General features: G+C 44.3%; 1 protein-coding gene across 1 annotated transcript in view; it reads left to right on the plus strand.

Moving 5' to 3' along the window:
- Positions 1-27,302, plus strand: part of sowah (sosondowah) — a 90,327-nt gene that overhangs the window by 58,048 nt on the left and 4,977 nt on the right. Inside the window, exon 8 of the mRNA XM_066746157.1 lies at positions 26,585-26,689. Within this exon, the coding sequence (XP_066602254.1) occupies positions 26,585-26,689 (105 nt within the window). The remainder of the gene's footprint in view (positions 1-26,584; positions 26,690-27,302) is intronic.

The following is a 27,302-nucleotide window of genomic DNA, read 5'->3' on the forward strand; positions in this document are numbered from 1 at the left end:
ACTCGACCCATCTCTCGATCAACTTTACTCCGAGTGTGCGAAACATATCCGAGGTCTGCAAGTAGAGCAGAGCGTCTTGTAAATTTTATCAAGTTAAATGTAGCAAGGAAAAATGTGTTTCGAAGCAAAGCTGTTATTACGATTATCATAAGTGAGAAGAATGAATTTTAATTATGGTTAATAGGCGTGTCAGTGCGATAAAAAAAGAACAAGGGAAAGAAGAAGAAGCAGTTTCTCCAGTACGAGCATGTAAATGTATAGGAATCGCTATAGGAACTGTGTATTAATGAATCCCTGCAGAGTGTACGTAACGGGTAGTTATCCCTGCCGGCAATCTGAGCTTCCTCCAGCCACCAGGACGATTCGTTAGAGGAGTTTTATTAATGGCTTGAACGCACTATCTTAATAGCCTTTCAGTGGGCTTGACAAGCCTCGGTGGCACCCACGAAAGCGGCCAGTTCGCGCTTCCGTCTCGTCGCCTTCCGACTCCCCTTATCGCCGGGTTCCTGGCCTTCGCGTTACCGCTTACGTCTTACCTGGAAACCGCGTGCAAACATTGTCACACGCAAGCCTCCTAGCGTTTGGACTCCTCGTTAATCCATTTCCAGCCCTAAAAAATAAACAAGGAACACGATGAAGAATTTGTTCGCACATTGATTCCTCTCGATTCTCGGTAAGAAAGCTTTATCGAGCAGCACGCATCGCGTGTAACAAATTGCTCGAATCATCTTAAAACTCATTTTCAATGTTACAATAAAAACTGGAATTCATTGTTTTATGCTATAGCTACGACTCCGTAGGGATCGAGGCACGGAGTATCGTGCAAGGGGCAAAGTCACAGAGTCAGAGTCAGAGTTGTATAATTAAGAGTGGAGACTTTAACGGGATGACAGTTTTATAGTTGGTAGCCGAGTTAAAACGTGTTAGGCAAAGCATAATTCAGCGTGAGTAAGGTCATGGTGAAATTCCGTAGTTACAGTCGGACGATCGCAGGTGCGCTCCGAGTAAAAAATAGTCTGTACCGTGAAGAGTATCGGGTGACAGTGCAGTCATTTTGCATGCGGCTATCATGATCATTAGCATATATGGGCCACATCCGGGAGAGAAAAAAAGTGATGCTTGATAGTAGCTTGCATGGAATAAAATATAGCTTTGTTAGAGCTGAATAATACAAGAAGCCCTTTTTCCCTTGTCGAGAGAAGCCATACTTTACTTTGTTTGATCAAACAACCACCACGACACGCACGCTCTCCGCGACACGAGCAACCTCTACTTTACAATCAGAAATCACTACCTCTCGGAGATGTTTAATCTACAACTTCTTACATCGTAGCATTCCATGGCGGTTTATATCCAGATTAGCCAGGTAGACCTAATAAGTGTTTTTAAGATCGTTAAGGTAAAATTGAGGGAATTTTCACGGGAAGGTGCGGAGTAGCTAGTCTGAGGAGTGCGTTTTCCTTGAAATATAAGATCTTTACTGCTGGCAGGGTATGAGTGGCAGCGGAGCACAGTTATTTGGCTCTATATGAGAAAGGGAGCTCGTATGGCAGGGTTTAGTAAGGAAGTTTACCCGAGGCGTAGCCGGGGACGCAGCCAAGACGGTTCCGTAGCGTCGAGTGGGTCGTAAAGTCTTTCCCACCTTCTCCTCCTCGACTCGCTCGCTCGCACGTCATAAACCATCCTCGTGCGCCTATGCTCCTCCTATCCGCTCGCTGGATACTATCTGATATTATTACCATCAGGCCGCGTCGCCTCGCGTTATATATAATATATTACCCCTTATACGTACCCGCTATGCTCTTCTCACGCGGAAGAAAAAAACTGATAAGCCACCGCCTATCATTTTTTTCGTCTCGCGTCTCGAGGAGCGAGAAACGGCAGGACGAAAGTGCGCCTGCATGCACGATTTCGATTTGGCAAAGTAATTTCGAATTACGCGCCACGCATGGAAATAAGGAGCAGGCGAGTAAAGTGGCTCGAACGCCGAGTAATTAATTACGGCGATCTGATTGCGCGCAATTAATCGCGCCGTCTTCTCGGCGGATCATTAATTAAGAGTAAACGAATGTCTCCGGGATGTAGACACTCGAGGATACGCTCATTTATTTGGAATAATTTACTCCAAATGAGTAAACGTTCCCGATGCTCCAGACTCGAGCCAAGATTGCGCGCGGCGCGCTCGTTTTGCGCCAGATTTCCGATGATAAATAGCGCACGACCCGCTTGTACTCGACGATTACATCGCGTGTGTAAAACTTAATTCAGCTTCTTTGCGTATTGCACGCGCTTATTTATCCAACGTCCCGCGCCACCAGCTGTGACCACGTCACTGCATCAATTAAACCGACTGATCATTTTTCATCCATAAATTTCAGCCTCGCCGAATTAAACCAAAACACCCGCTCCTGCTTTTTCATACACCGTGCTGCCGCATCCCTAATTAATCTCGCCAATTTGTACATTGACGCGCGGCCAAGAAGAGGCGAGCGGGCGCGCGCGATAATTCCGAATTTTCTCGCTCGCACTCTGCTATTGCAGCGTATGACTCGCTTGGCCGATAAAATATAGTCCCTGTGAGAAATTACCTGCACTTCTTATACATATATACACAGACGGTAAATTAACATTGCGCGGAGCTAATTATTATTCGGCATTGAGCGCCAAGTTTTCCCTCCCTGCGCGATGTGCCACCCCTGAAGAAACCACACTCGGAACACTACACAGAACGTACGCTTTTGTCGCCTGCCTTCTTCATCTCTTTTTATTTATGCCGCGCTCCTCGTGTTTTTCCACACGCTTCGAATACCTCACTCGTTCGTACCTCGCTCTTATACTTTCCTCGATCAGGATAAACCCTAACGCAGAGGTCACCTTTTATAGTCGCTTAGAGCCCGATATGGCTATTTTCCTAAGGCACAGTCTCATTAATCAATTTATGGAGCTCGCCAGCATGGGAGCGAGACTCGCGCTACGGGCCAGTTACGACCGATCAAAGATTATTTAATTTTTTCAGCGCACCAGGTACTAGCGTTTATATCCCTGCAAACTGGAATATGTATAAGCTGGTGCGCGCGCGTTTTTGGGAGTGATATGGCGTGATACGGTGTATAATAAAAGCGCGAGGAGTCGTGTTGAATCTCTTTTCGCGTTGCTTTCTCAGCTGTTTGGAAAGAAACCGATCTTGATTACGAGGAGATTGGAGCGACGACGGCTATTGGCGGTCATCAGCCGGGTCAGATAGGTCGAGCTCGATAAAAATAATAATCAATCGAAGAAGCGGTCGGGCGGTAAGTGAGAGCTCTCGGCAATTACGCGGTGGTGGCGGTTCCTGTGCTGCGGTTTGCGTCCAACATCGCTTCTTCCTGACGCCCTTAATTTCCAACCCCCCCTCCCCCCCTCCCTCCTATCTCCCTCTCCCTCTCCTCTCCTCCTCCACTTCCTCCTATCGTACACCCAACAACGCAAGACTCCCTCGCTTTATTATTAAAATTTAAAACTCCAGTGAGAGCCAAAGGCGATTTTACGGGAGTACCAATCGCGCGGTAGGAGAGGAGGGGGGGGGGGGGAAGGAAGGAGAGGGAAGCTTTTACTCGGACTACTCTTTTTGCCTTCATGAACATATTCTCGGCCTCTCATCTTCTCTTCCTCTCCTTTTCTTTCCCTCTCCTTTCCCACCTTTACCTCAATTTCGTCTTTTTATTAATTTGTGCAAACTAAGGGGAGAGCGATTGAGCATGTAACGGCAGCATATGAAAACTTGAACCATCGTGTTACACGAAATTATGCATAATGCGGCATTTTCGCTGCTTTTCGTAAACTTACCGATATTATCATTAATCCTTTAATTTCTCAATATATTACCGCCGACCTCCGAATGAGAGATCAACAATTTTTACGAGCACCCTCCGAAACTCTCATTTTAACCAAGCCTCTTTTATGGGAAGGATCCCAACGGTGCGAATCTTTCGACTGAAAATTTTCGCAAGTTTCGCACGGGATTTTCCGGCAACTTTGAGATTAACCCTCCGCCAAACTTTCAGCTTCATTAGACAACTTTGCCTTACAAGCCAGACCTTTATTTTCCAAAAGTAAATTGCCTCAATGATGCGGTCCGTGAAGTTAATTGACGCGTCCCAACGTTTTACTACTTGGAGAAACATGATTGAAAAGGATGTGGAAAAAACTAACACCGATCCATATTCCTGGCGAAAATTTATCGCTTTTTCCACGCGTGGTGCTCGTTCAATTCCGCCCAGAAAATTTCGCGCTTGTTTAGGCGTCGTACTTTTTTTGTAGCATGTATCTGCCGACAAGCTAAATTCTCGGGAAGCGGTAAAATTGTTGGGCGAGGAGTTAAACGGGGAGGCAACACAACGGCGACACCACGACGCAAGCAATACGAGTTACGTGAATTCGTAACTGCAATTTATCCGGAGACTGATTGGAACGGGTTAAACGTCCGTCGAGGGATAAAAAATATTTCGATAAAGCAGCAACGATCCATTCGGGTAAACGAACCTCCCTATCTCCAAACTTTCCCATTTCTTTATCGACAATTATATACAAAATCTGCAAACAATAACCCCCTGTAATTCCATCGATATAACAATTAATATAGATGAAAATTCGATTGTACCTGTTATCAAAAGCTTCGCTAAAGAATTATTTGTTTCATCCGCAAAGTTATTGTCCCTTTATGCAGCCACAAAATTTATGCAATTGCATAATTTGCAAAGGCTGTACGTGTTTCTTATTGCGTGTTGCTTTTCATGAGAGGAAAATGGAAAAAATGGTAGTTCAGCGATTTTTGTTGTACCTTTGAAAAACATGAGAAATTTTGAGATATTTTCTCGTTTATTTGCCGGGGTTAAACTGTTCTGCGAAACTGCTCGCGATGAGGAGCAAATTTTTGTGGTGGGTAGAGATCATTTTTCAGCTAACGACAGTACGTGGCTTCGATACGTATTATGTATTATGCTAAACAAGCGAGAATGGCCTTTTAAATGGGACACCTGCATTCACGAAGTAGTAAACATCGCACACCCCCGCCCGTCCTCCTCACGAACACTGGCCGGAATGTCAAATTAAATGCAATTTTCGTCGAGGCGAGAGCATGCATAACAAATTGTCGAACGTCTTTATACTTAGAAATTCTTTGAGATTTTTTGTCCCACGAAATGGAGTGGCGCGCCGATTAAGCTCCAATTATTATTTGGCCCGCGCAACATTGCCCATCTACCAGTCTTGTACTCACCTGCATATTTTTGTGTAGCGCATTAAGGCTCCGCGCTCGCAAAACTGCAAAAGAACAAGGACAGAAAGAAAAACGACTATATTGGCTGTGGTAGATTCGCCGGCTTTCCGTTTCTCTCCCTTGCCAGCCCTTCGTCCCTGAAATTGAAAATTAAACGTTTCGACGCCACTGTCCATCGTTCGAGCGATCTGGCTAATTTGTATCTTCTTGATTTTTCTGTTTCATGCGCTGTCCACGTCCAGGACCCTTCATCCGTAAGTATGGAACACGTGTTATTATAAGAATATCTCATTGATACAGAAAGTTTTCGGACAGGTAAACCGCTTACGCGATTACATGCTATCCGAGACTGATCCCGTAATAAGCGTATTTTATCTGCTCCCGGATAGACGTTTTAAATTCCCATTAGCAATGTATACGTCGCTGGGAAAAATTCACCGAATGACTTTTACATCGCTGACGGCGATTTTTATCGTTGCTTTTTATACTATAATTCACGTGTTGATAGCAGTTACGTGCAGTTAGTTTACTACTAGCAAAACTAGACAATAATTACTTCACCGTCTTATTCTACGATGTTACACAATTTTAATTACTCCACAGTAATTACCTCCTAATTACTTGTCGTCTTGATTCGCACTGATGCTTTTTACTTTTTCTTATGTTAATTAGTTTATCGCGCCAACTCGGTACGGTACAGGCTAACTTGGAATTAAAGTACCTACTCTCTTCGCTCAGATTAATATCTAGTGTGTACAACAGTAAGAAATATAATACCGTTTGGAGATTAAATTATCAAATAAATACAACATTACCGTTCGCTTTATGCTTTCGCGCATCTATTTTCGAGTCTCAAAGTTAAAGTTGATTTTCTTTCTAAACAATGCTTTCCAAGATTCTTTTAATGTTTCTTTTATTTTCCATACTCGTCGAATCACTACATTTTTTCTGCGATGCTGGATACCATTGGACAAAATCATGTCGTAATCAGGGTGTAAGTATACTATATATATGTATATATACATATATTTCAATATAGCGCTTTATAGTTTATGATTTCCCTTCTTACAAAGAGCATGCTAGGTAAAAGTGCCAGTGGCTGTAATTTTCAAGTAAGTGCAGCACTCTCGTACAAACGTCGATCTATCGTTTACTTTGCGTGAAAGCAAATATTTATTTAATTTTGTTGGCGGATAATAAATGGTCCAACGTAAAGGGAAGCTGATGCGAAAGTACCGGTTAATCGCATAATGATAATGCTCCTCACATGGAATGTGGAACGTACGAATAAATTATGCAAATAAATTGTGCATCTCTCGTACAATAAAAGCATCAGGCCTTCTTCTCAAAACATTTAATTCTCCTTATAATTGTAGGTTAATCATTGTGCAACAGCCATCCCTCTTTGCTCCAATATTGATCAGTCGACAAGTAGACGAAAAAAGGTCGTACACTCGTGTTATACAAATTATTTCTTATGTATACAAGAGGCATTAAAAATATCCCAAGATTAAGAGGATTATTTTAAAGTATAATAAAAGCGTTTATTATTGTTTAGCGGATTTATCCTCGTGCATCCCTTGAAGTTGCGTGCGCTTTATCGTCGATATTTGTTCTTGTCAACGATGGTAGGATTGATGCTATAAATCCGCCGAGTTCTTTTTCGTGCAGTTTCGTGTCTCGCTCGCCGTGTGTCGCGCATTTTATGCAGTCCCCTGGATTGAATTGAGAAGCGATCTGAAACCGGACCCGAAACAAGCAATATTATTCCTGCTCCTTTCACCGCAACGCCAGATAAGTAATAACGATCGCGCGGTTGAATAAACGTGCAAGAAAACAATTGACAAGTATTTCGAAAATTAGTATATATAGCCATGGAAGTAAAGTGCTTCTCTAATTGATTTATCGATCTGCCAAAAGCAGATGGATGTAGTCAACGTGGCAATTAACATTGATAAAATGAAATGAATTATAAAATATAATTAATCGTCGTCCGTCATTTGATTAATTTTCGTGGAATTGGCTAATGCGGAGTACATAGAACGGAATTAATGTTCCTTTTCGAATAAAGTTTGCTTGATAAATCATGGTAGGGAGGCTAATTGCATAAAAGAAGAATTTGGATGAGCACACATGGCATTATAAGAAAATGAGTGGCACGAATCACTGTCAGTGTCAAGGCACATGGGTTCTTGCACTTCGGAGAAGAGAGTTTGTGGTCGGGGGGTCTTGGAACGAGTCCGTGGAGGACCCGGAGAATACGAGGAGTGGTGGACGGGCCCGGGCCCAGCCGGGACGGATAACTGACGTCTCTATAGTAGTAAAACAGTTCGAGCGTGGCGCTCGCGTCGCAACGGGGCGTCCCAGACGTCGTCGGAGACATCAGCTCCGCGGGCGGCCATTGTCTCAAGAAAATCCAACGAGTTTTAGAGGATACCAGCCACGAGCATCCACGAGCATCCACGAGCTCGAAGGGGCCAGCTCTCTGGCCCTTGACACGCACGAGGGGGTCGCAGCGGGACTCACGAAATTAATAACCAAAATTCAAATAGATCCCAAGCCTTATCGATCCTACCACCCACCTATCCCCTCAGCCGCGCCGCGCCGTCGAGCCAAAGAGAGCAACGAGGAAATCTCTCTCCTATGCAATACCTGAATGCATGGAGACTTGACCGGATCGTTCGAAAACGAATGTCACGCCCACGCGAGACTCGTCGCCAGCAAATCTTCCATCCGCGTTCACTAATTTACATCCTCCTAATACTAAGCTCTCTCTCTCTCTCTCTCTCTCTCTCTCTCTCTCTCACTCACTCACTCACTCCGCTCCCTCCAATTAATATATGCGCGCGGCTGGGCCACGATACGACCGAATGTCAAGTGAATGTATATATATAGTAAATTCAGCGCGACATCGGAACGCGTACCGGTGTATAAGCATAAATGGTCCGTTCATGTAAATGCCTTTTCGATTGTATAGGAAGCACACGACCCTAAACGTTGTATGGAATTGAATGAATCGTGGTAACCAGGTGCGCAGCGAGAATTATCGTGAAATTAGTAGAGGGCTTATCGGTAGTAGATCGGTGGGGAAAACGCGTGAGAGGAAACGAGCATAAAATATGAGCCGTGAAAGTTACTTTAGTTGGTTTCGCGGGAAAAACTGTCGGTCCCGTAGGCTGTCCTGAGAAATGTATAAATTAGGAATGTAAATTGTTGGACGTGGAAGGTTCGGGGGATTGTTGGGGTATAGCGATTAAATAAGGGCGATAAAAATACGGCCAAATGTCTTGCAGGTATATAGATGGCCGAGTGGAGAAAAGCCGTGGAGCGTTTTTGTAGCTTGTTTACATGCTTTCGTGTAACGCTTGTAAAGCGAACCGAAGAGCAAACTTCTCTTTAGGCTTGGGGGGCACAACCGTGTCACCGCTCCATTCTACTTTTATTCCACTTACGGAAAGGGCTTTTGTACACGCGATAGCTTAATCGTCATGTTAATTGACTACTGGACAAAGAACTGTGCTCCTCCTTCTGCCTTCGACGTTCTTCAACGTCCACCTTTATATCCGCTTACGAGAAACTCGCCAAGAACCAGAAATTCCCTACTCTCGCCTTTTATCTCCGTGTAACATGACTTAATTAGCAGGTGAGATGTAATTAAGCACCTTTGATCTTTTGTTACCTTGAGGAAGCAGCGAAAGAAGATATTATACAGTGGATGTGTGTGTGTGTGTGTGAGAGAGAGAGAGAGAGAAAAGGTTGAGTATAGCAAAATGCTCGTACACCTTTTTGTTCATTGGATAAGAACTTTTCTGAATTAATTAGCCCTTCGGCAGAGATTTATATTCTTACGTATTTTCTCCTCGATGCGAGTTGTACTCCGCAATTGTATTAATCTGTTTCGATCCAGTTTGGATTGAATGTGGATTTAACTATCTTGAGCTAATTGACAATCGTGGTTTAATTAGTATGGACGTCAGAATCTATTGTTTTATCGATCTGATTTGGGAAAACTTTCTTTCCTCGCTTGTTATGTTAACCGTTAACTAAAAATATATGTCTGATTATATATTCTTTAAACTACCTCCAACCGGTCTTACGCGATTAATTTTGCCAAAGGCAGATTTTACAAGAACCGGAAAGACTTCATTCGTTGAGTGTTTGTTTCCCTCTGCTACTGGTTTATCAAGTTTGCTATAATTAGCAAAAAGGAGTTAAGTAAATAATTTGTATACTCTTATTACTGTTCCAAAGCCTAGTCCAATTATGGTACCTTAATTTAATTAGCGCCTAGTTTATGTAAATTACTGAAGAATCATTGTAGACTTGTGGATTATATAAATTTATCGAAACTAGATTATTTCTCTGTCGATTGATCGATGGATGACTTATCTATGACTAAAGTATATGGAAGTTTGGTAGATGGTACGAGTTTTGGTTTCCCATGGAGTATTCAGAATTATTGCACTATAAGCTGACAATTAAAAGCGTGCAGTAGGGACATTTATGTTGGCACTAACTGCCCGTTAAGACGAAGGAGCCACTATCTAACACTGGAGATATAATTGGCCAACGTGCTGATCCCGCAGCTCGTAAATGCTCAGCGGGTATGCCTGCCTTCCACTAGTTTTTTCCCCATTTTACAAATCGTGCCACACTATATGTATACAAAATCCTACTTGAAAACAATTATTATTATTGTATACTCAAAAAACCAAAGTATTCATCATGCAATGCTTTATTTATATGATAAGACCACAAGTGGCATTATAATCTGAAAGAAAAAAGCAGTTATACTATAGTAAGTTTCACTCATATAAAAAGCAAAATAGCAACGAGTGATGCGCCTAGTAGCAGAAGAATGGTAGTACATTACAAGATTAAATGTTGATAATACATTAGATAGCATAATTATGCTCGTGTGGAAGCAGCCACAGGTACCGTAGAAAAACACCTGCACTATCAGAGCAATAGCTTGCTGTCATATTTCACATGACGTGCTTAACCAACAATGAGCTGGATAATTAGTTAAGTTACCAGCTAATTAATGAATTGCCAGTATAGTTTCTATATGCTACACATAGAATTCTCTATATATTGTATAAGCAGAGGTTTATCACCCTGTAGATGGAAGAAGGTGTTGATTCTTTATTATGCAAGCAAGGTCGTTACGGAATATGGGCCTCTCCGGATATTCCCGGCCAATTCTAGTTTTCCCCGTGCGCAAGTGAAGTATTAAAATGCCAAACGTCGGGAAACCGAAGAGAGCACCGAAGGTGAGATAAAGGGGGAGAAAGGGAGAAGGATAATACCGAGATTCCCTTGATACGTGATATTGCTACGCGTGTACACGTTGTAACTGTCCAGATTCGTGACGGAGTCACGCGATATGCATTATGCACGCACGTAACGCGCCATCTCCGCAGTGCAGAGGACGTTTCCGTTAAACTCCCACGCTGAGTCAATCTAACGACGATTCTTCCACCACATTTTTCTAAGATAGTAGCATCGCGAAGACCATCTCCCGATTAATTCGCGCCTGTGATGGATGATGCTCCGAGATCGCTTCCTGTCAGTTCTGCGAAAAAAAAACGCCTGCAACAGTATACCGCGTATACTCTATATTAATTTGTTTCTCATAATAAATCCACGGCACTAACGAAGCGGAACGATGTTTATACCGGAAAAACTTCGTGAGAGATCGCATCTAAATTTTCAGGGAGCTTTTCATAAATCGGTAATCTGATTGAAGCTAGTATATATATATATATACATAGATCGGATAAGAGAGATTCATTGATTCGGGACACGACGAAGTTGATTAAAACCGAGCGAGTTATTTTATTGGACGTGTCATTACGGTGATTAGCATAATGACAGGCGGACAACTCAATTTGCATGGGAAATCACACGGGTTCGCGTAACGATTTTCTCTCTCCGGCAGGATTCTCTGTGGAGTAAAACGATGGAGCATGCAAGGAGTGTAGGTAAAACATTGTAAAGAGGCAGTCAAGGTGCAAAGCAGCAGGCTACTAGTCTACTCCTGCCGAGCGCCAGTCTCTCGAGCGCCCCCGTTGCATCCGATAATTCCGTATCATCATCCAAATTGCCTGCGATCGGTCCATTTTCTCCCGATGCGAACGCCCATTCGATAATTGGACGCCGTAATGAGATCAGCCGTTATCTCCTGCTGTAGTTAAATCTTTTTTAATTCCATCGAAAAATAGAATACCTATATATATGTGTGTGTACGATGATTCCACTTTCACTCTTCATTGAACAGAACAATAATTGCGGGAGCTTTAGTTACCAGCTGTTTATTCCTGTACACGAGATGATTTTTCGAGAATTTGGAGAAAGTGTACTGGAAAGGATAAGAGCGAGAGGTATTATGCAAATAGGAGCATGCGTTAAGCATTGAAGTTGGCTATCTAGTGCCGCCTCCTGGCGTGGCTGCTCCAGTAGAACATAAGAAGTGCATAAAGCAACATTTAGCGCGCGCTTCGACTAAATTGCTGTAATCGGAGGAGGAGGAGGAGGAGGAGGGGGGGGGGGGAGGGAGGGGACGACCTCGGCAAAGCGAGACTAGAAGGAGCGAGCAAAAGGGAGAAGGCTGTCCATGGTGATATTAACATAGCGATTTACATAATGCGTATAATTCGAGTAATTATGAAGGGAAATATACACAATTTAATATAATGGTGGATGTTTAGGGCTCGACTCTATATCAGGCTGAGATCTCTCCGCGCGACTGGATCCTATGCATCAATGCATTTATGTATATATATGTGCATGGGGCTCCTTGGCTCCTTGCCTCCTCACTCCCTTGTCTCCCTACTTCGACTACTCAACTGTGAGACGCTATACGCGCGTCGACCCGGCAAAAGTGACGAGAACCACCGATAGGAAGCAGGTGCACCCTCCTCAACGTCTCCCAACCTCATTTTCTACCAGCGCCCCTTTTTTCATCTAGATAAGCGTTCCTTCGTCTCCCCACCTCCTTTCCCTCGCTGCTCCTTAATTCTTGTACTTTTTCCTTTTTCACGAAACGACTTTGAATTAATAGTCATTTTATTCCCTTCCCCATTACACCCGGATCAATTACGTAAAACGGGGACAAATTCGCTTTTGGCCAGTTTACCTTAATCAAAATGCACGGATAAGCAAGGTTGATGAAATTATGCCTCCTCTTGTTGGAATAAATGTTTGTAATGATAAAAGTAATCTTGACGTCGCGTCGCGCAATATACTTTCATCCCAATTAATGATAGATATTTTCCAGCTTTTCAACTACACGCCTTGTAAATCGCTATCTATCCTTAACATCGCGTACTGGCCAGTATTTTTAGGAATAATGATCGCGAGGAGTGTCCATTTATTTCGATCGCACCATCAGCAGCATCGATAAAATGATAATTTCGTCGCAATTATAGGGGCCTTCGATATAACCCGCAGTAATCAGACTTCTCAATGTTTTCCGGCGATAAATTTATCTAGTGTAATTCAAGCACAATGCCAATCGAGATTATACTCTTACGCCGCGAATTATAATTGGATATAATCAACATAATTGTTGCTACATTCGGAGGGCTGCGGATCTTCCGCATTGCAATCCTCAGCGGAATTTCTCCGACGACGACGACGACGATGACGGTTTCGACTCCTTGCTTAATATGTTAATAAGCGTTAATCCCCGGTGATTATTCTTCCGCACGGAGGAGCGAAGATTAATGCTTTGGCATATTATTGACTGCTGGGAACAACGTTTTTCGTCGGTTCGATAAAACTTTCATATTTTTCACACAAAGCCAGATAAGTGTACGATGTTTGCCATAAAAGCGTAAGTGAAAAAAATCTTGCTTGCTAACGGGTAGTTGCTAATGAGAGTTAAGCCATGTTTATCAGCTCCTTAGGCTGGCGCGCGTACGTGGTCTCATTCCAATTAGCGTTACAGGCTAAGCTAATTGCTTGATATAAATCGCAGCAAGCTCAAAACCGTTGAGTAATCGGACTGCCAGGTGCTCTTTCGGCGTGTTCCACTATTGTCCCGAAGAATTTATTCTTATTTACCTGCAACGTCCACTATTGTATATATGTATACCATATAGGTAACCAAATACAACGAAAGCAGATATATACTTCCCGATTCCGCTAATCGATCGATCGCAACTTTACCCTAATGAATAAGACATCCGTCCAGCTTACCATTACCGACGGGTCACAGACTACTCGATAATTGATCCCGTCCAGCACAACGGACAACTCGCGATTAACCTCTCGTTTTTCAGCACTCTTACCGATCTGCGAATCCATTCAATAATTCCAATAATTAACCATCGCAGACCGTCGAAAAACTCAAATTTATCAACTTTTATCCAAAAACAAATCCCATCGGTTCGCAATAACGAATAAATCGTGTTTTTTCAAAAATTCCATAATATTTCTAGCCGAGGACTGTCTATATTTCGAAGGAAACGGTTGTCGAGATCGCGCGATGCTCTCCAGGAATAACCGGTCGATGGCGAGAAAAATATTCTCGTCGTTTGAATCTCCAGTGTTAATTCGATGTTTTCCGTTCCGTTACACGAGTTGCGCTGCGCGAAATAAATGGAACATGTACAGGTGGCAAATGAGAAATCACGTTTGACGTCAGGAATGGTAATAATTATTCAGAGTAGGACGGATAAGAAGTGCGCATATATAGCGGAGTCGAGTGGTGGTAGGCCGTTTGATAGACACGAGTTTGGTGGGAGAAAAAATTGTATAAGAAGGAGCGAGAAAGAGAGGGTGTAAAAGAGAGGGTGGGGCAGGGAAGGAGAGGGAGGGAGAGGGGGGGGGGGCAAGATTTCACACCGAGCGTCAAGTATAATTCTGATAAGTGACAGGCCGGAGCTTGCTATTCGTGACATTTAATCCGGGCGTGCTCGTGCACGCAGGCAGACGGATCAGCGGACAGGAGAAAACGAGGGGTTAGAGAAATGCTCGGCGGTGGAGGTGGTGGAGTGGAGTGGAAGAGGAGGGAGGGAGGGGGGGGGGGGACGCTCGAGTTGCGTATCTTTCAGATCTATCTGAATAATAACGTGTACGACAACATGTCAAATTATACAGAACCGCGACGCGAGCAGACCGACACACAGAGATGCAGGGGCCTCTAAAACATGCGAAGAACGTGCGTTCGTGCGTGCGTGCGTGCATGCGTGTCGCGCGTTCACTGCCGTGTCGCGGCCAGCCGTGAGGGGGACACCAACATGTGTTCGCGGTGGCGGTGGCGGTGGTTCTCTACAACAGTTTTATAATTGCCCGGACTGGATATCGTGACGCTCGTTGGCGAGATTCGCGAAAAGCTGCCTGCCAACTCGTTTCGCCACGAAACCGCCCGTTCCGATCGAACCCGAACCGTCCGACGATAGCCGCAGTCCCCTGCAGCCTGCGTATGCTACGTACACGCCACACGCTCTCCACGTCGAAAAAATACCCTTTACCGCCCACTAAATGCCTCCTCTTAACTGCCATCCTCCACCGCACGTCCATTTTTACAAACCACCGACAACTCCCTCCCTCTCTCCCCCTCTCTCTCTCTCTCTCTCTCTCTCTCTCTCTCTCTCTCTCTCGTATGGCTATACTATCCCCCCATCCTATATCTTCGCTTATCAAAATCTACCTATTCACCATAATCTTTCAGCAATTTCGTCCACTCGTGCAAACTTTATTTCCTTCCCTGCATATACTTTATTATACCACGTTAGAACCTTCCATCGCTATATCATATCAATGAGGTAACGTGTTAATGCATAAAACGTCATAGCGTGCCATTGTAAGGTATCGTTACGCATTGATTGCTGCTTTCTTGGAAAGTTTCGACTGAACGGTTGAAGGAGGCATTTTGTGCACGCTGACAATTAAATCACAGCTCTCGTTGATCATGACGGATCGGCCTCGAGACGTCCACCTCATTCCTGATAATCACCTTTCCCTGAAACTTTCCTTCATTTTTCTAATCCTCCTCGAATCGTGTTTATTCGCCTCGTTTCGCCTGCTCCTGGCACGCTACAAGCTCTAAAGAATTCCAAACAATACTCGAGCAATTTGATGCACAAATTTCTAATATTAATATGTTTCTCGCTAATTTATATATCCAAGCTACCAAGCTACCGATCGATAGGCACTGATAAGATCATTTTTTTTTATAATATCGAACATAACACTGATTGTAACATTTGTTTAAAAAATATTTAGTATTCTCGAAAACGAGATAATGCTCACCCTTCTTTCAATGCGATAACCTCGACACATTTTACAAAATTGCTACCTGCCAGCGGAGAAATGGGAGAAATCATTATGCTATACACGACGTTTGTACGAGGAAAAATCAGAATTTTCAGTTAGTTTCTTATCCCTCTTCCACTACACCTATTTTCTATTACATCTTGCATCTAACACGATATTATGTATTTAATATGTTGCATATCGCTGCTTATTTCTGGAATTGACTCCATTATTCAACCTGATGGCCACCATTGCTGACCAATGTAGTATGTAAGTAGCAATTACATTTTTTTTGTATTTAATAATATTCTTAAGCAAAGTCGAACAGCGGGTAGGCTTAACCGCACATGGCAGAAGCTTCCGCGTCAAGAGTGCCGCGCGTGAGATTATTATTGGCTGTGTGGTTTCGGAGAAAACTAATTCTCGACGATCGATGTATTAACGAATTTCGATCGGTTTGAGCGGGACCAGTGTATCGAGGGTGAGAGAGAGAGAGAGGGAGAGGAGGGACAGGAAGAACAACAGCAACGGGTGCACGATAGTTTATCGACGGCTCAACTGCTTTATTGGTTAGTCGTGATTTCTCGTGCGAGATCGGATAAGAGGTCCGCTTGATTTCCCGAGAAACGGCCGCTTCTGAGGGACCAGTTAGTTGGTTCGGCGGGCAGGTTTCAATTACGCGCCGATGTCGGCCTGTCTGATGTTGCTGCCGCCGCTCTCATTATGTGGAATATGAGCTCGTGCTAGCTGTTCTTGTTCTTTCCCGCCTCGCGAGCTCTGATCCCTCACCGATACTGCGCCCCGTTACCTAGGTATACACCAACCTCCGCTCCGCGGCCATATTCACAGTTATAGTACATCTCTTCCTCCTCTTTGTCCAAAACCATATACTCTCAAAATCAAAGATCCTCTCGAATTACAATCGTTGCAAATCTCGCATCGCCCATGAGGAAAAATCCAACTGGACTCATCGTCAATGATTTATGCTCTTAACGAGAACACGATGAGATTTATAACTTTTTAATACGATAGCCATCAATCGATGATTTTTTGGTTATTCCTTCAGCAAGATCAGCTCTTCATGGAGATTATCCGTTCGTTAATGGAATTAGCGTTTTGTTAGTTTTTCACTGGTAATTATTAGAGTGATCGTTGTAAATCGGTTATAGGCAATGATTTTTGTCGAGTGTCGCCTCTGGTTTACGCATAAAGTATGCAGTTGGCCTTGTCAAGCTGTGCCTGATACTCGTGGAAGTTTGGTGAGCGGTGCGCGACAGCAGAAACAGCAGCAGCGCGCGTTCGTGTATCGGTTCTCCCAACCTGTTATTATCAGGGATATTGCTCGTACACCGATGTTAAACCCGTTTGAAAACCCTCCGCGTCCGGACGCGATTTATTAATGTTCAACATTATTTTCTCCACGCTTGCTCCGTATCGACGCTCGATCGCCAATTCCGGAAACTCGTTTGCTATTTACTTCTTAATATTCTTGTTCCGCGATTATCGATCGTGAAAATCGTGTATGCGCTAAGATACTTTACGCCGAAACTAGTCCCGTGAAGCTTACACCTCAGGAATCTCCCCAGAGACCGAGAGCAAAATAGTCCGACAAAAGCACCAATCATCCAGTTTTTTATACGGCTCATCTCATTTATCAGTAATGACGCTTATTACTCGATTATATCGATAACTAAGCGTGTAGCCCATAATCTATCGATTTCTAATACCAGATTTGCATTGACGGTACAAAGCTTTTTAATTAAATACTGTAAACACATCGTATTGCACCCATGCAGAAAATCAATTGCTTATTTATTTTTGCAATTATCACTGGTGTCACTCCACTTCTCGTGTTAGATTATCGTTATTTATTACTATGCGAAGAAAGCACGCTTTTTCTTACCACTATACGATTAACCCAATATCCTGAAGTCTACATGTAAGATTTTGGTAACAATGTGTGTGATTTTAGCGAATTTATTGCTTAAACGGGAAAGAACTCTAATGGTGCATCCTATCTAGGGGATCGTCTCGCCAAATAAATGAGGTATAACGGAGAATTTTGGCGGGAATAGGCTGCGTGGGAGGGGTTGAGGCATAGATTTTTGCGGACGACTTGAGCGACATCAGGCAGCTGGTGTGCGGTGAGCCGCTAGCCGCAGCTTTGCGCTGGTCGTGCATCACCGGCCACCGTATTAACCCCAAGCTCCAACGACTCCAACTCTCGCTTCACGGTACCATAACCGGACCAGCTTTCCCATTATTGCCCCCTCTCACCACAAAAATTTCGATACTCCCCTTACATGGACAACTACATCTCGTTTCAACGCAAAATCGTCTCGTTCCACGCATGAAATTCAACAATTACCACCAGCACCATATCGATACGTATATCGATTCCCTTTATAGATGGAATTAAAGCTCGAATTTATAAGGATTATCGCTTCGGATGGATTCGTGAGAAAGAAAATTCGGTGGAGCTGTGTAGCGGTGCTCGAAGCGCGCTTTCGGCAATTGAAATGTACGCACGTCTGCACGGCAGCGGGGTAATTGCGTTAAACGACGCGCCAGTTGCGTATGCAACGCCCACTGCGTCGCGTCGCAGCTTAAATAATTGAATTTACAACAACGTGGCCAGCCATGTGAGTTTCGTAGCTTTTCCTCTCTCCCACCACAGAAACCGCTTCGTGTTGCCAGGAGAACGCAGCGGGCCTACCAATTAATCACCGATGAGTCAGACTAAGCACGGTGCCGTCTTTTTTTTTAGCCAGGACCGATCTTATCCGCTTCCTGGTTTTCCGCTTTCTTCTTATATTACCAAGCGATTGCTTTGTATGCAACGCATCGACAACGATTTCTTTCCGACCGCCCAAGCTGCTTCACCGAAATCCCACCACGCGACTCCTTTGAATCTTAATCGCTGCTATAATTACAAACACCGCTTTTCGTTATTCCTCACCATCGGTTGGATTCCCCAAATGTTCTCACAAAACGATTATGCGCAGGCAGTTTGGTCATTTTACCTTATTCATTCTGTACTATATGGTATATCGAGGTTTGATGATTGGTCGATGACTGTGCGATCCATCGACTTTTCTCGTTGACAAGAAAAAAACCGGCAGGACTTTTGGCAAAAAATTTATGCTATCCAATCATCGAACTCGTTTTCCATCTTTCCATCGACCTTCGCTCTTTCACCGTGGGAAGGCCACTACCGTAATGATCTTTCCAAAGCCGTTCGCAAGCGAGACCTCGAACGCAGTAATTTAATTGACCCAGTGATTGCGGACAAAAAACTGCTTGATCGTTACTTAATAGTCGTTTTCCTTTCCCATACGTCGATCATTCGACCGACCCTCTTCGTGTAAGACGTAAGGGTGGTCGGATTAAAAATTAATAGTCAATGAATTTCAGAGCTACAGTGTATGTATATATATATATACAAAGATTCACACTGTTTACTTTTGTTGGTCACACGCAATTGAAAAAAAAATCCAGTTTAGGCTAACCGCACAATTGGATTAGGTTCTCAGGACAGTCAGAAGTAAAGTCGTTTTACTTGCCTACCGAGGGAAAGTTCTGAAGGATTTTTAGAAAGATTTAGTGGAGCTTTTCTTTCGAATGGGTCAATGGTCCTTTGGTCTAGGTATATATAGTACCTGTGGAACAAGGGTAGACGAAGTAGCACGTGAAATGGAACTGGATACCGCTGTGGCCTCATTGTGTCGGCTTCTTCTCAGTGACAACGATACCTTATTGTCATTGCCTGTTTTCGTTACTGTTTCGCGACGATCTAAACCTCCTAGATCCCTTAATACCTTTCTTTCTCCCCTGCCTTTCTTACCTTATCCACGTTAATTTTTTTCTCTTTTCTACTCTACCGATTTGTTAAATGTCCCGGAAACACTTGGTAAGCTTCCAGCTTCCTGATCACGAAAATACACGATATTCTTCTATTCTAACAGATTTCATAAGTTTCTCCAAGAGACCCATCTGATAATCTTTTTACGTTTTGCTACGTTTCTGTAATGTTTGGTGAAAATAAATAAATATAGACAAATCTATGTATCTATTCAAGTTTGAATATATGTATCACATATTTGTTTGTATGTGTACAAGTACAGTAATTTCATAGTTAATTTGTCTCGGTTAATGAATGGAGAAACACACTTTCGCTCATATACCTTCTATTCTTGTAACGTTCTCCTTATGCACATGCAAAAGAATGATTGTTTTGGCTTCGTCCTATTATCCTCTTTGTCTCGGCAACCGAAATCCAATTTGCATTAACCGTAGCGAGCATGGACGAGGTAATTGGTACACAGTAGGGATTAGGAGCATGGCAAGACGACGGAATACGCGCACACTAGTTTTGTCCTCCTTGTCAGGACAAATCACCAACACTTGAAAGCATCCACGTAAATTTTACCTGATTCAGAGCTTTTCTCTTTTACCACTCAATTATAGCAATATTATATCATCCATGAAAATTATTCCCCTTTGTCGTTAAAAAAAAAAAGGGACTCGGTTGAGACTTTGCCAAAAAATCTGTGAAGAGTAGAAAAAGCTGCAAGGTATATAGCTAGGTTAATTTAAGCTTTACGTAAAAGCACTGATTACCGAGAAAGTATATTCGCTGGAACAAAGGTAAATCTTTTGAGGCATCAGCGAGCCAAGCTGCGTCCTCGCGCTTATGGTATGGGCAACGTTGGAACAGGAAGGAACGTGGAAGAAGAAGAGGAGAAGGAGAAGGAGGTGAAAGAGTGAGAGAGAAAGAGAGGGGGATGTAGGGGGAAGCAAGACGCTCACATAAATACGTACGCAACGCAACAAAAAGCCACAAAGGGCCGCGCTTACGGCAGATACGATCTTGCGGCATGCAGATACGAGCATACTAATCTCTCCGAGAGGTCTCCTCGAGGAAACCGCGTCCTTTTGTTGTATCCGTCTATGAAATATATCGCTGGCCCCTCGACGTTCGACACGCTCAACGATTCAATATCGTCGCAACTCGCAGGATATCCGAGCTGATTTTTCCACCGATCGTCCGATCGCACGGTATAATACGTACCGAAAGATCTATAATCCGTCCCCACTACCCCCTCCCATTCCTCCCCAGTCCAATAGCGCAGAAGGGAACAAAGGCCAAGATTTTTCCATTATCTCACGAGCGGCTCGCGACTCTTTTCCCTTCCCAATACCACCCGCGTCCGGATATCCTGTCTATATCCGCTTTCGATATACCTATATATGATATATACTATATATTATAAACTGAACAGTTTCGTGTCTTATATACCGTCTCCCAAGGTTCTTCGCCTAAAAATCTTTATATATTCCTCTTATTACTCTGCGAAGACATCATCATATATCCTTTAGCTTCAATCGCACCTTCACTTGGTATAATATTTTGACTCACAGATACATGATTTCTCAAACGGAGGATACGTCGGTTAATTCGCAGTGTCCGAAACTCGATACAAGATAACGCGCCACTGTGGAGGCGGTCTCGCACTAGTTTCAATCTCGTCACGGCAATCCAATCATGTAAATCAGTCCTGGCATTATTAGTGGCGGTAATCGAACCTTCGGAGAGCATTTGGAAAGGGTGTCTTGGTGCTGCTGGCTCTGTCCACCTATCCAGAGCTAGAGGCAGAAGCATCCAACTAATCCAGGGTTTACCTAATCGCTTAGCCTCACCGCCGCCTCCGCCGTCCCGACGCGACTCTGCAATTCCACTAGCCGTTCGCAAAGCGGCTTACCGCCGCATCCCTTGCGACTCTTGCTACAACAATCTCCCCCCCCCCCCCTCCCATCCCCCTTTCACACACACACACACTCCTTCTGTCCCATCTTCCTTCCTTCCTTCCTTCCTACCTTCCTACCTTCCTTCCGCCATACCACTATATCAACTCCTGAAAAAAGTTTTAAACCCCACCGATCCTAATCGATACGCCAGCCTCGAAAAATATTTCATTATTTCTCAGACCAAAAGAGACGGCACGTAAAGCTAAAAGGTTCGACGATTTCTTTATCGGTTTATAATTGTAGATTATGCAGTTGAAGAGCGAGAGGAGAAAAAATCAATAGTGAGCGCAGTTAATAGATGAAAATCTTAAGCTTTATAATCCAGCGTGAAATGGCCTGCCAGATTGAGAAGTTTGGTACTCGTGCTCGAGGACACGAAGGATATTGATTATTCGTGGGAAGCCGCCAATGTTAATCGTTTAAACTCGATTCTCCGAGTGATCCCAGATACGCGTACACCTGTGCTCGTTGCTATCCTATGTCCAGGAAGCCACGAGCTACGTTAATGTTCCTATATTCCGTTTTCACAGGATACCCGCAAGATCCTGGAGTTTCGGATTTCCTGCATATAGGAAAACCAGGTCGAGTCACCGTGGAAAAATCTATTGGCGCGATTAGGCTAATCACTTTGTTGGCTTTTCTCCTAACGAGCCAACTAAAACCAGTTTGTCTAAAGTGATTCGAATGTTTTTACTGGTTTTAAGTCAAAGTTGATTTCGTAGGGTTTTTAAACAGACTGCATTTAGTGCTTCAGGATTGGTCGTGTAAGAAATAGTTGAAAACACGAATTTACTCTCTGTACCGACTCTCACCGGTTAACGTTTACGAACTAATGGAAGAGCTTGATGGCGATGTCTTGTCACGTTGCGGCTGGACGAAGCCACCTGCGACTGGCCAGACACTGGCAGAATGCTCACCGCGCTGATTTACATCCGCTTCCACCTTCGCCTAACACCTTTCTGTAACAAGCGTAACTCTAATTATAATAGCTTACGAAAGCTCATCCGGTCTGCTTTAATAATTTTCGCTAAAATCATCCTAATTTCCTACCAACTAACAAAAGCCTTGGCCAAAGCCAACAATACTTAAACAGAGTCAATCAAATTCCCATCCATCATTCGTCTCTCTCGTCCGGTTACCGTACCAATTCTTTTTCGACTAAATGGAAATTCTCGATCGAGCGCCCGAGAAATATTATTAGCGTTGTGCGGTATCTGAAGCGAAAATCGCTCCGGGGATTAAAGCGAGCTGACTGGATAAAAATCTCCAGGCAGTCACAGCTCGTTTACGCAGCACACGCGGCTCTTATTATTTTCACAAACGAGGAAGCGGTGTATCAATCGCATCGCTGCCACGTCGGATTGAAATTGCAGGCTCGATGGCACTCGGATACCATTGTACGCGCGATCTTTCCGATTCACGGAGATACCTTCGAAGTGTAACTGACCGAAAATGAAGAGGTGTACCCGCGCCAATTGAATATCAGAACAACAAGAGTCCACCCGCCTACCATACACATTTTCACTCACTACATAAGATTAAAATCAAAACCAGTCCATTGACAAAATCTACGACTAATATCGCTTGATAATTATATATCAACCAGAATATGTACCGTAATAACAATATATAATTGCCGAGAAAATAATAGTCAAGTTTACTTGTAATCGCTAAATAATGATGTAATTGGATAATTTGAAGGTGTCGGTTGACAGAGGCGTATATAATGAAAGAAAGAAAGAATGAAAAATGATTATTTAAAGCAGCAAGGAATGAGGTGATCTGTAAGGTATGCCAGGAATACCATACCGTAGGTCTTGCTCGTGCTTAGTCGGCGTGCAAGAAGCATTACAAGTGAAAAGAATAACAGGAGAGGAAAAAGAGAGCGGATAAATCATAAAGCACGAATCCTCCACGCTATGCTAATGACACCTCGCGCATCCTGTGCCTTCGTTCCGTGTCGTATTCTTTTTCGAGGCGCGAAACTTCACGCGAACAACGCTTCTGTTTTCGCCTTCCTCCCACCTGCAGCCGCAACGCCCGCAGCACTCTTGTAGAACACAACATGGTACTTTCTCGCATTGAAATAGAAAACTATCTAATTCAGGCGAAGCGTATAAAATATCCTAGCGATTGTTCGTTGTACAAATGATGGTTTTGAGAAAATTTGTATAGGATCGAGGATATGTCGTTGCCGGCGGCGTTGATGAAGAGACGAAGACACGCGCCATCGAGCACGCGCCGATAGATCTGACATCTCGACGGTATGCACGTGACCGGAGGCTCGTTAACAGACATCCTCCCACCCCCTTCTGCACCGTCGGAAGACACGCGTCCAACGTCCCCAATTTTCCTGGAAACGACTTTCCTTCGATCGGTCATCGAACTCTTTCAGCACGCGCCTGTCTCTCTCTCTCTCTCTCTCTCTCTCTCTCTCTTTCTATATATATATATATATGTGCAATTTTTTCTCATTACACATTTAGATTTTCTACGGGCTAGGATATCGATACACGCGATTGGTACTGGGAATCTGGAAAGTGGAGGAGGGGGAGGGGAGTTGGGATGAAAAATTCGCAACGTCGAGAGACTCCTTGAGAGAGAGAGAGAGAGAGAGAGCGTGCATACCAGGAGGCTCGGGTCCCACGGGAGTCGGGAGGTGGAGCAGACGGGTGGACAACGCCGGCCACTAAATATTGTGTTCGCGCAGAGAATACAGCTCTCTGGACACGTGTAAGCGGGGCCGCGGGATTCCGTATGAGCAGATCGGTCCGCCGATTATACGCTAATTCAACGCAAATTCCTTCCCGGAGATATCTGTATCGCCCGCATACATCAGCGCCCGCGGTAGCTAGCCCCCTTACCACCTTAATCACTATGAAGCAAACTCGGTACGGTATACTCTTCAGCCATACAGCAGCCGCTTTGCTTACCCCTTAAAACCTCCAATTTCCATCAGAAATTTCATCGAGCTAAATTCCAGGAGGATCTTTGCCCGAAAAACAATTGATGAAACGAACGGAGATTGAATCGGCATGCGAGTCGGTGAATTTTTCGAGCAAAACTCGTTGTGAGAAAGGAAAGGAGCTACCGTGTGGTTGCTTTGGGGGGAGTTGGAGAGAGAGATGGAGGGGGGGGGGAGTAAAGGGGATGCTGTGCAGGGAAGATATATCACGGTGTCGGGCGACATAGCATTCTTTTGCGGCAGCGAGTGGCGAGTGGCTATGGGGCTAGCGGCCAGTGGCCAGCGACCAGTGGCGAGTGGCTCGCAACGAACACAGCTGACTGCGCGCTGCAGAATTCGCAAATTAAGGAGCGCCAAAGTCCGCGGCGTTGTCTAGCTGTGGCTACCGTGTGCCATCGCCACAGCGCTTCATAAAACTTCGTTAGTCTCGGGCTTGGTAGACGCACCGAGGCTCGCACAAGCGCATGCAGGGATGGCCTCGCGAGGCCACCGTAAAAATTCATTTTCCAGCAGCGACCTCGCATTCGCCCCACACGGAACGAGCCCGCTAACCACCAATTCCCAGATTTTCTACGTCTTTTGTGCCGGACCGCTCGTATTTCGCTCATTCTTTTTTGCCCTTCAGCACACGACGACTCTTAATTATTTCCCCGTGCTTTCATTTCCACCAGCCGACACAAAGGTGCTTTCCTCACTTCACTAATATATAGCGAAGCACCAGTCCACGCTAAATAACGCTCCGTGTTAAGCTTGTAATATGCCCCCTGCTACCATTGTACATCTTGTTCACTCGCTAATTTCTACCTGATACGTCCGCTATTCCCTCTCGATTTTTCTCTTCCTCTTTTCCATCGCGAAGACTCTCGTTGAACGCGACCGAAGAATCCCGTTGGAATCAACCAAATTTTCCGCCCACCGCGATGCAACTTTTCGGCAGGACTGGTCGAGTGGAAATTGCGGTGGGAAATATCGCGGTACGGTCGAGGATCGCTACGAGGGTTCGATGGTGCATGGTAGTTTTTGGAACGGTGAATATCCTGTCCAAGTGGCGCCACGTGCCTGTAATATAACGGGGCCGGAAACGCTCGAATCCTCTTGGTCCCTGGTGCGCGTCGCTCGTTAATTTGCCGCGATGCTACGAAACGCGAGGACATATAGGGACCACGGAGAGTGCCCACCGGCCACGGTCCAGCGATGCGCATATTCTGCGGAGAGCTATACACACACACACACACACACACACATTTACGATTACAGTGCGTTGCAAACACATGGAAAAGGACAAAAGACAGGGTACATTGCAAACACACGCGCAACAAGCTCCTCCTCGTCATTAGGTATAGCTAGCCTCGTTAGGATCAGTTTTTCCCCGCTAATGAGGCGCCCTGCTACTTGCATACCCCCCACCCCTCTTTAACCTGCTGCCTGCCTGCCTTGCTCCCTACTATCCTCACGCTCATACCCACCAGCTATCAGCTAATCACTTACACAGCACATAGGACACTTTTTTTTAATCCCACGGACTTAACGAAATTATAAAGCCACCTACATCCACCGGAGACTACGACAAAAACTGCCCGCCGGGCTTGTTCAAGGAGTCCGACCCGATGTTGCGCCTTAATTTCTCGTGTCGCTCGTTCTTCACCGCTCGACCAGTGTATTCTCAACTCTTCCTCGCCCCCTCTCCTACAGCTCTTTCTTTCTCTTTCCATAATTAGTTTTTTCCAGGTAATCTCGCTCAACGCACGCGCGCCTTATATTTGACGGGAAAAATTCGCTGTAGAATTTTCTTCGGCATCGAGGCTGAGGTTAATTCATGGGAGGGCTGATAAGTAGACAGCGGATTGGTGCGCTGTGGTCTGTTTTGATGGTGAGCGAGCCGAGTGCTGTCCGACGTTCGCCATTCATCCCAGTTGTCTCGAGCGACTTGGTCGCCGCGCTAAGCTTAATTCGCGAATATTTCACAGAGGCCTGACTGCCTGGTCGTCTCTGAAAATACGCCACGCTACAGCTGCTCTCATCGTGTCTACAACCAGACGCTTCGGCGAAAAGCCACCGATCCCGGAACGCGGATTCCACTTGCTTGTTAGAAACGTGCTAGAGTCTTGCCACCATCGATCGCCCATGACACCTTGGAGTCTCACTCTTCCACGCCTTTTATCTCCCTCCTCAAATTTCAACAGAGTTTCTCCTTTTTTACCCCTGCCTTCCACCAACGTTCAACGAACTCTATTCTCTCCTGCAAAAATTCCATTTTCACTCTTGAATTTCAATTCTTATTGTGCTTTCAGAATGCGCTTCACTGGGCCGCCAAACATGGAGATGAAAATATCATCAAGCTAATAGCTGGTGCTTATGGAAATTATATCAAAGGTGTCAACGAAACTACGGTAGGTGTAACTTGTTTTTTCTATTGTATAACTCTAATAAAAGAGTAATTTAATATACGAGGGTTCTAGTGTAACGATCGTAGGGAGTTCATTCCATTATGCAACGAATTGTGGCAAGTAAATTTCATTTGATTTATCAGTACCATAAGGTGCTATGTAGCAATTGGGAAGGGTAGAAGCCATATGTAATAACCGTAGCGTCAAATATATGACGATATATCGCTTGCCTTATCGACTTTACATTATCCCATTTTCAACTTTTAACTTGTATCTTTTTTTTCATATCTTCATCCTGTGACGTCGCGTCTTCAGAATGGGGTAAGTCTGACACTGTAGTTATTATTTAATTTTTCAATTATTTCTATCGTTTGAATAGTAAGTGCGGAAAGAAACAGACGATTTAAACTTTAATATACGACCATTTCTGTACGATCGGTTAATCACGACAACGGTAACTGTCACGACAGCGTATAATTCACTACGTGGGGGAATCGCGTTCGTTTATTGGCAGGAAAAGAAGAGTATGTGGAGTATCGATAATAGGAAAGGACGGAGGTAGGAAGGAAGGAAGAAAGGGAAGAGAGGAGAAAAGAGATGGAGGGCAGACGAGGTGCACAGA

Source organism: Prorops nasuta, unplaced genomic scaffold (assembly GCF_024137725.1).
Source record: "Prorops nasuta isolate Cenicafe-Biocafe unplaced genomic scaffold, Cenicafe_Pnas_1.2 PNAS00003, whole genome shotgun sequence".
NCBI classification, from domain to species: domain Eukaryota; kingdom Metazoa; phylum Arthropoda; class Insecta; order Hymenoptera; family Bethylidae; genus Prorops; species Prorops nasuta.